We start from the raw sequence: 9,261 nt of genomic DNA, 5'->3' as shown, positions 1-9,261 counted from the left end.
GCCTTTAAAATATAATTATATTTTTTTAACCTTTCGGCGTTTATTTAATATCTTATTTACTATATAAAGCCCGCAGCACTTAGCTTTAATAAAAGCTAGTTTATATACTAACTTATTAATACCTTTAGCTTATAAGTTAATAACTTCGTATAAATATATTAATAAGCTATATTAATAATTATAAATCCATTTCTTAAGTAAAATAGAGCTTCGTACGGCGTTATATATTATAATTAATATCTTTAGGTCCTAAGAGCCCTAGCTATTTAGGCATAAGTTAAATAGTATTAGCGTTTTTAGTTTAAAATCTAAGCGGGAAATAACTATTTTTAAATTAAAAAGTATAATTCTAGCCTATTTAAAACTAATTCGTACGTTTTTTTTACCTATTAAAGTAAAAAAGGCTATTTTAAAAATAAGAAAAAAGTCGTCTTTAATAATATACGTAATTTATATCCATATTATCTTTTTAATTTCTTTACCATATAAAACCTTTAGCAAACTAAAATAATTAATATTAAAAGGCTAAAGCTTATACAATAAATAAAGAAGTATATAAAAAGCGATAATATTACGCTCTTTATAATAATTATTAAATTTAATCGATTTATAATTATTATAGCTATTAAAGATTAAGAGCCGTTTAACACCTTTTATATAAAACTTTATATATTTTTTAAAATACTCTAGCTAATTTAAATCGATTTTATTTATAGTTTATCTATTTTCGCTAAGGTGGATATACTATTCGGGGGGGAATTAGCTATTAATATATTATAAAAAAAGGTAATATTTGCCTTTTACGATAACGTACGGAGGTAGCGCTTAGCTATTTATATATATACCTTAAATAATAGAAACCTATTTTTAATTATTAAGCTGCTTTGTACGAGGCTTTTTACGACGATTAAAGGTTATAATAACCTTTACGTACGAAAGTATTCTTATTAAAAAGCCCGTCTCGTTAAAATTATAAATATTATAATCGTATATTCCGTACTTTATAATCATATTTTATATAAAAATAAACTAAGCTTAGATAATTATAAGATCCTTAGTTAATACCCTTTAATAATCGATTTTATATTAAAAACGCGTTTTTAATTATAATTAGCGTCGTATAAAGTTCTTTATTTATTATAGTTTAATACGCGTCGCGTTGCGTTTAGTAAAAAAGTAATCGGCTATATCTTATACGTTATTAAGTCGCAGTAGAAATCCTTAATTAATTAGGTTAATAACTTATTTAAAAATTACGGTTTTTTTTAAAAAAGTTATTTTCTTTAAATTCGTATGAGTTTTATATTAAAATAATAAGCTAATACGTCGGTCGTAAAGTGTTATTTTTAAGATATTATAAATAGAAGCTACTTTTTATACGGATAAATTTAAGTCTTTTTTAATAATTTAAAATACAAAGATAATACGACTTTTATTTAAAAAAGAATTTATAATCGTACGTAAAGAAAAATAGTTATTAAAATAGAAAGTATAAAAGGAAAGGAAAGTAGGCGACTCGCTATGATAGGCGACTCGCTATATATATACGTTAACAATGAAGATCTTTTTTAATTTAATAATAAATCCGGCTTTTTTAAACTTTTTATCTTCCTTCTATATAAATTCGATATTAAATACGCCTAGCGTATCGTCGGTTTATATATTAACGATCTTATAAAATCCTTTTAAATAATTAAAAATTAATAAGTATAAATCGTAAATTAATATAATTATACCTAGTTATTTAATATAGAAATCGTAATAGGTCGCTTATTAATAAGTTCTTAATTCTATTAGCTTATATAATAATTTAAACACTTCGATAATTATACCTTTTAAATACTTACTAATTATCTCTTTTAGAAAGTAAATAAAGATCTTTTATATTAAACTAATAGCGAATTATGTATATGTTTACGTAATATCCCTATTTTATACGTAATATCTATCTCTAATAAGGGAAAAGATTAAAGCTAACATTAATTATTAACTACTCTTTTAAATTATTAGTAATTATATAAACAATTCTACCTTCTTAACATCGCTATATCCCTAGATTATATAACAAGATTTCTTATATAGCGTATTAATTCCTTTACTTTTAATCTCCCGAACCATATATAACTTAAAAATCTATAGATTAGCGTATTTATCTAGATCGTATAAAACAAAGCGATATACGCCTCGATCTTATAAAGTTTCTATTTCGATAATATCTAAGGCTTTATAAGGCTTACCCTCTACGATAATAATCCCTTTCTTCCGTAGTTTAAAAACTAATTCGAAGTCTATTTTCTCTTTAACTAAATAAAAAATATCGGTATAATTATTAATTAATCTACTATAATTAAAAAACTACGGAATTAAGTTCTTCTAAGGCCGACCTCGCCGCTATTACGGTGGATCTAATAATTAATTATCTAATTCATTAATTACAACGATCTCATTAAAAATAATCTTTAATTAATTAATCTGGTCTTCGCCCTCTTAAATAAGAGGTAACTATTTAACCTCCCTTAGCTCTTCTCTTTTTTCCCTATAGATTATCTCTTTATCTATTTAATTATACGGTCGGATCACCGTTATTACGACCTTAAATAGTTAGTTTTAATCTTTTATAACTATATAGGAGCGCTCGTCGATAAAGATTAGTTTATATAGTCCGGTCCACTTATTTATAATATCTCTCTAAACTTATATATTTAAATTCAATAAAATATTAAGATTTTACGATATATCGGGCCTATTATATGCCGCTAAGGCTTCATTAACCTACTTTTTTACTTTTAAATTTTATAAAACTTATATTACCTTCTTAATCACTTACGCTTTTTAAATAATATTAAGTAATAGCGGTAACGAAGTAGTAGTTCTAAAGTACGATTTAAATATTAATAGCGTTAAAATTAAACCTTATAGTCTAGTAATATCGTTATAATACTTTAATATTATTTATAAATAATCGTTATTTATAAAATTAAGGTTTTTATTTTTAATAATTTTAAACGCTCTTTTTAATTATTAATAAGCTCGTTTAATCTTATCGATATTATAATAAGCCTTAATTAACACTACTTTTAACTCGATCCTATACGATTTAGTATTCTCTTTAAATTTAATAAATTTAAAATTAATTCCGATATTAATTCGTATACCGTTAAGTAGGCCTTAATACGTATTAATTTATTACGCTTTTAATATTACCTAAACCGTTTTTATTTAAAGATCGATAAAAAACTACCTTACTTAAAAAAAAGTAACTAAATCAATTATATAAAAAACTAATTTACTATTTAAATAAAAAATATTTATTTTTATCTTTTAACTAAAGTTAAGCTTATTATAAATTTTAAATTTAAATCGCTATAGGCTTTATACGTTTATTTAATATTAATAATAAAACTTAATTAAATATTTTATTACCGGGATCTTAATGTCGTTACTTAACTACCTAAGTAAGGTATAAAGCTTTTAAACCGATAAGTAACCGAACTTTTAATAAAAGCGCCGTAATTTAATATTTATAAAATAATAAATTAATAAAATACCGGTCTCGAGCTTTATAAAAACGTAGCTTTATTATTATTCGACGGTTTTAAACGTTTTATTATTAATAATCTTATTTATAAAGTTTTTAAATATAATACTAAGGCGATTTATATCTATTAAATGTAAAAAGAAAAGTATATTAATAAGTAATATATAAAAAGTTATAATACCGAATTAAATTTAAATATTAATTATTTTAATCTTAACGATTTATTTATTTAGTTTAAATGTAATTTTAATAATACCGGCTTTAATAATATTAAATTTACTTAAATAGATCTTTTTTAAAATTTAAAACTACCCTTCTCCCCCCGTTAATTATTTTAAAACTCTTATATCTAAAATAATTTTTTAAAAAGTCTTTAATTTATATTAGTCGTTAATAAAATAAGTCTATATAATCCCTTTTATTTAATCGGTTAAATCGTATAAAAAAAATCTTAGCGCTATTGCTAAGCTTATTTTTTCCCTAAGATTACTTTTTTCCTTACTTATTCGAGGTTAAAAGTAAAAGGTTTCTATCTTAGATTAAATTAAAGAGTCTCGAAGTTAGGTAATCTCTTTATTAATAGATCGTAACTAATCGTAAAAAAAAGCCTATTTATTTAAAGCTTCTACGGCTTACTTTTTATTAAATATTAAATAACTAGTTACTAATAAAGCAAAATTAAATTATTAAGTCTTATTTAAAACGTTTAGATCCTTATTATTATTAATTAAATAAGTAGTTAAATCTTTTATATTTCTAAACTTTATAATAAAATTTATAACCTTAAGCGATTTACCCTTATAATTAATTATACTTAGTTAAGTTAGTTTTATTAATAGTTCCTTTTGCCTTTTTATATTATTTATATAATTCGGTTTTTTCCTTTTTTTTAAATAAATATTAAATTAATAGCCTTTTTTTTAATATATATAGTACTTTTAAAATCTACGGAACCCTACCGTAAGAGGCTTTTAAAGGCCGTCCGGAGCTATTCTTCCGTTTTAGCCTTACGATTAGGCGCCCTATTTAGCTTTTCTTTTTTTATTATTGTAAATATAGTTAATTTAATACTATTAATACGGTTCTTTATCGATCTAAAACTATTATTATTTAAGTATCCTAATTTTAATATTAAACCCGGTTCTAAATTAAGTATAAAGCGTTTTATAATCGCTAAATTAGTTTTATAAAATAAATCTTATTTTATTAACTTATTAAATTATAGTTAATATATAATTAACTTTCCGTTTGTCGATTCTTTTTATTAATAGGGTTTTACTAATTTTATTAATTTATAAAATAAGCTTTTTAAAGATCTCTATCTTTAGTTTACCCTCTATCTTTTTTATTATTAATTTAAATAATAAAGCTTTAAGTTTAATAAAAAGCCTTTTTTTTTAATTTTTAATTTTAAAACGGCTTTAAAAGGCGTTAATAATTGTAATAAAATCATTTTAATTAACTATTATATATATAACTTAATAATAATATTCCTTAGCCTTTTCAATAAAAACGATAATAATTATTAAATAATATTAATAATTTTAAATCCTAATCTTTTTATAATTAGCATAGAATATAATTAAAATCTTTTATAAAACTTTATACTTTCCCCCTAAGTACTTCCTTTTTTTAAAAAAGATCTTATTTAAATTGGTTAGTTATTATACGTTAACCGCTTCTAAGCTTAAATCTTCATAACCTATTTAAAAAAAAAAGATTTAAACCACGTTAACCGTAATTAATTAATTATAGTTTAATATTCATATTTAATTAAATAAAATTAAATAGCTTTATTCTTATTAATAATCCGCTAACTATAATAAAAGTTTATAAAAATAATAATAACTTTACTTTTAATAATATCCTTCTAATTCAAATAGATTTTAAAACCGAAATAACTCCGTCCATAATTTTAAATAAGAATTTAAGCTCTTTAGACCGCTAAGTAAACTATTCAAATCGATTAATTACTTAATTAACTTATACTTCGGACTAAATTAAAAAATTAATTACTTAAATTATTATTATAAAAGTTTTGTAAAGCTACTTTGCTAGCGTTTAGTTAAATAAAACTCTATTATTATAAATAAATCCGTTAAATTCCTTAATAATCCGTTTATTTACGAATTTAAATTAATTATTAAGCTAATAGCTTAGGTTATGTTGCAGGCCAGGAGCGTAGAAACGTAGTTTTTATAGTCTAAAGTGCTTGTCCTTCTGAGAGGATCTTCTATAGACCGATTGGGTAGATATACCGTCTGAGGGCGCCCAGGAAGTGGGTTGGTGGGCGCACTTAAGCGGGTACCACCTCAGCCACACGTGGCTGTGCGCTGGACCTCCTGCGACAGGTTATTAATTATATAATAAAATAAGGTTCGCTTAGTTAAGTTCTATTTACGATATATTTTAATTATAAATAATAATACCGTATTAATCTAATCGTTATTAAGATCATCTATATCGTTATATAACTACTTTCTTTAATATACCTAAATATTAATAATAATCTATTAATCCAAGATAAATATTCTTACCTATACCTAGCTTAACTCGCTTAAAATCGTATTACGGCTTATATTAAAACTTAAAATAATCGTTATATTAGTTTTTAATATATTAAAGTTTAACCTATTTAAAAATAGCGGCGGTAGCTTCTTATTGTCGCTCGACTCGTTATTAAAAGTTAAATTAGTTTTTATACCTTAGGTTTATTTTATAATATTTTTTATATTTATCTTTTACTTTATAAATAAGCTTTTAACGCCGTTTCTAATTATTATAAGCTCTTTTTATTTAATCTAAGCGGTTTACTATATTTCGTTAAAGTAAATTATAATTAATTTAATAATGTCTTAAATATATACGTTTCTCCTTAAATAAATACCCGGGAGGCGTATATATTTATTAAATAAATTATTATTATTCGGTAGTTTATTTCCCTTTAAAAGGTATAAAAAGACCGTTTTAAATCCGTTTTTAATCTTATTTTTTCTAAAATTACCTTAGCGCTAGCGTTTTTTTTTAACGCCCGTTATTAAATTATAAAAATATTTATTATTTTTATATAATAAATACTTATAATAAACTAATTAAGTTTAGAAATCTTATAATAGCTTCGTTTTTATTTATAAATCGTCGTTAAAGTAGTATTTTATTCGTTTATTTAAAAAGATAATAAAAAAATTAAAAAAGGGGTTAAATTAAATAAAAATTTATAAAGTTTATTTTATATTTTTAATGTTTTTTTTAATTTAATGGTTATATACTTTAAGTTCGTTAAAGCTACTTTTTTTATTCTTGTTTTTATTAAAAAACGTAAATATAATTTATTTAAAAAATATTTAAATTTTTAATCGCGCGGCGTTTTAATATATTTTTATTACAAGCTTATTCTTTACGCTTATAAAATTAAATAGATTATATAATTTACTTTTTATATTTTTTTTTATATTCGTATTTTATAAATTATAAAATAAATATAAATATTATATAATTCAATTACGTTTAATATAAATATAAAATAAATAAATTTACGTATTTATTACGAAAAGTAAATTTAAAAAAAAAGAAAAAGGTTTTTTAAAATTAAAAAAAATATAAAAAAAAGGATTTTTTTAATAATCAGCGGTTAATTTAAACGGTTCCGTTAATAAACCGTTTAGTAGCGTTATTAATATAATAAACGCCTCCTTTTTAATAAAAGTTTAAAAAATCGAAAATCTTTAATTTAATACGGCGTTAAAAAGTCGTTTCTTTTAGTCTTTATAAAAAGTTAAAATAGTACGATTTTTTTATTCTATACGGTATTAAAAAGTCGCTTTTTCTATTTTATAATAGCTTTATTAATCTACGATAATAATTAAATTATTAATTAATATTAATTTATATAATTATAAAGTGATTTATTCAATCGAACCGTAGTGACGAAGGGTTAATTACTCTTATATTAATCTCTATATAAATTAGAATAAAGAGGTTCTAACCGTTAGTTAAATCACCGGTCAAACGCTAATATAGAGACCCTCAAATGGCCCCTGCGCTGGCGCTGACTCGAGGTCGAATTAGGCTTCTAATCCGACAATATTTAAAAAAAATAAGATTATTTTTATTATTAAAACGATCCAAGCTATACGCGCTATAAGTTAGAAATTTAATATATAATACGTTATAAAAATATATAATATTTTTAAAAATATTTTATATAATAAAATAAATAATTAATTACATTACGATTAAATCTAGCCTTAATAATATAAACTTAATCCGATTAAAAAAAATCTTTTTAATATATTATTAAATAGGATTTTAAAAGATTTCTTTTATAATTTCTTAATATAAAAGATATAATTAATTTTTTATTTTAAATATAAAATAAGACGTTTATTAAAAAGTATTAAATCAAAAAGTTTATCGATTTATAACTAATTTTAAAACTTAAATTTAATCGTTTATATAATTATAAAAAAGTTTTTTTAAAAGGATTTAAAAGTTTTTTTAAAGTGGTTTACGTTATTAAATAATATAATAGCTAAATACGGTATTAATAATAAAGATCTATATAACTTCGACAAAATTAGTTTTATAATAAGCGTTATTACTAAGTTAATAATCGTTATACGTATTAATAAATATAAAAAAACGAAATTTGTTTAACTTAATAACTGTAAATAAACTATAATTATTAAATATATTAATTTAAAAAGGTAGTATATTTTACTTTTCGTAATTATTTAAAGGTTTTATTACTTTATTAATTAATCGACGGAATCCGGTTTCCTAAGTAACTAAATAATTAAGCCAATTATTAATAAATAAACCAATAATAAAATTAACTTAGATTAAATTAAATATTTCGATAAACATACTCGGGCTTATATAAAAAGTATCTATCGGATATTTATAATTAATAAATATAAGAGCTATTTATTAACCGAGTTCGATAAATATTATAAATAAAATAATATTATAACTATCAATATACCCCCGTATTTATTTTACTTACTTTAATTATTAAATATTACGCTTTGCTTATTTTTAAAATACATATATAAAAATAAAATTAACTTATTTATTAAATCCTTTATTAATTATATTGTAAAATCCGAGTTTTTTATTACCTTTTATAAAGCCTATAATAAAATCTTTTAAAATAAAAATATTAAATCCGCTTTCTATAAAACTAAAATTTTATTATAAGATTTAAATTATATAATTAAAAGTTTAATATATATATATAAACGCTTATACTTTTTATAATCGACTTTTTAATATTATTAACTTAATAATTATAAACGTTTTTTAACCGCTACGAAGCGTTTTTATAATTTAATTTTATTAAAACTTAAATCTTAACTTATTAAAAAAGCTTTTTAATATTAATATTTAAAATAGTTAATTAGTTAATAAAAAGTACGTAAGTAATAACGTACTTAATTACGATTTTAATAAATTAAATATATATATTTTAAAATATTAATATAACGCTTATTAAATATTAAAAAATTAAAAAAACATATATTTAAAATAAAAAAATACTTAAATATAAAATTTTTTTAAATTATATTAAAAAAGTTAAAATAAAAAAAAACGTTTAGCGTTTTAAAAAAATAAAAAAAAAAGTTTATTAAAAAAAAGTCGGTCGACTTAATAACGTTACGGTATATATAATAAAATAAATTATAATATACGAACGTATTTTAAAAATATAAAATTATTTAGTA

The 9,261-nt window shown here is 20.9% G+C and overlaps 1 protein-coding gene across 1 annotated transcript; it reads left to right on the top strand.

Annotated features, from left to right (window-relative positions):
• Positions 1-8,044: 8,044 nt before the first annotated feature.
• Positions 8,045-8,194, top strand: CORC01_14098 (transposase; the record flags this gene model as incomplete). The annotated part of the gene is made up of 1 exon (XM_022625709.1): positions 8,045-8,194. A coding segment is annotated over one exon (150 nt), but the record flags the coding sequence as incomplete, so codon positions are not given.
• Between the last annotated feature and the right edge of the window lie 1,067 nt (positions 8,195-9,261).

Source organism: Colletotrichum orchidophilum (assembly GCF_001831195.1).
Source record: "Colletotrichum orchidophilum strain IMI 309357 chromosome Unknown Scaffold_237.1, whole genome shotgun sequence".
In the NCBI taxonomy this organism is placed as follows: domain Eukaryota; kingdom Fungi; phylum Ascomycota; class Sordariomycetes; order Glomerellales; family Glomerellaceae; genus Colletotrichum; species Colletotrichum orchidophilum.
Note: the sequence above shows the minus strand (reverse complement) of the source record. Positions and strands in the feature narration are given on the sequence as shown.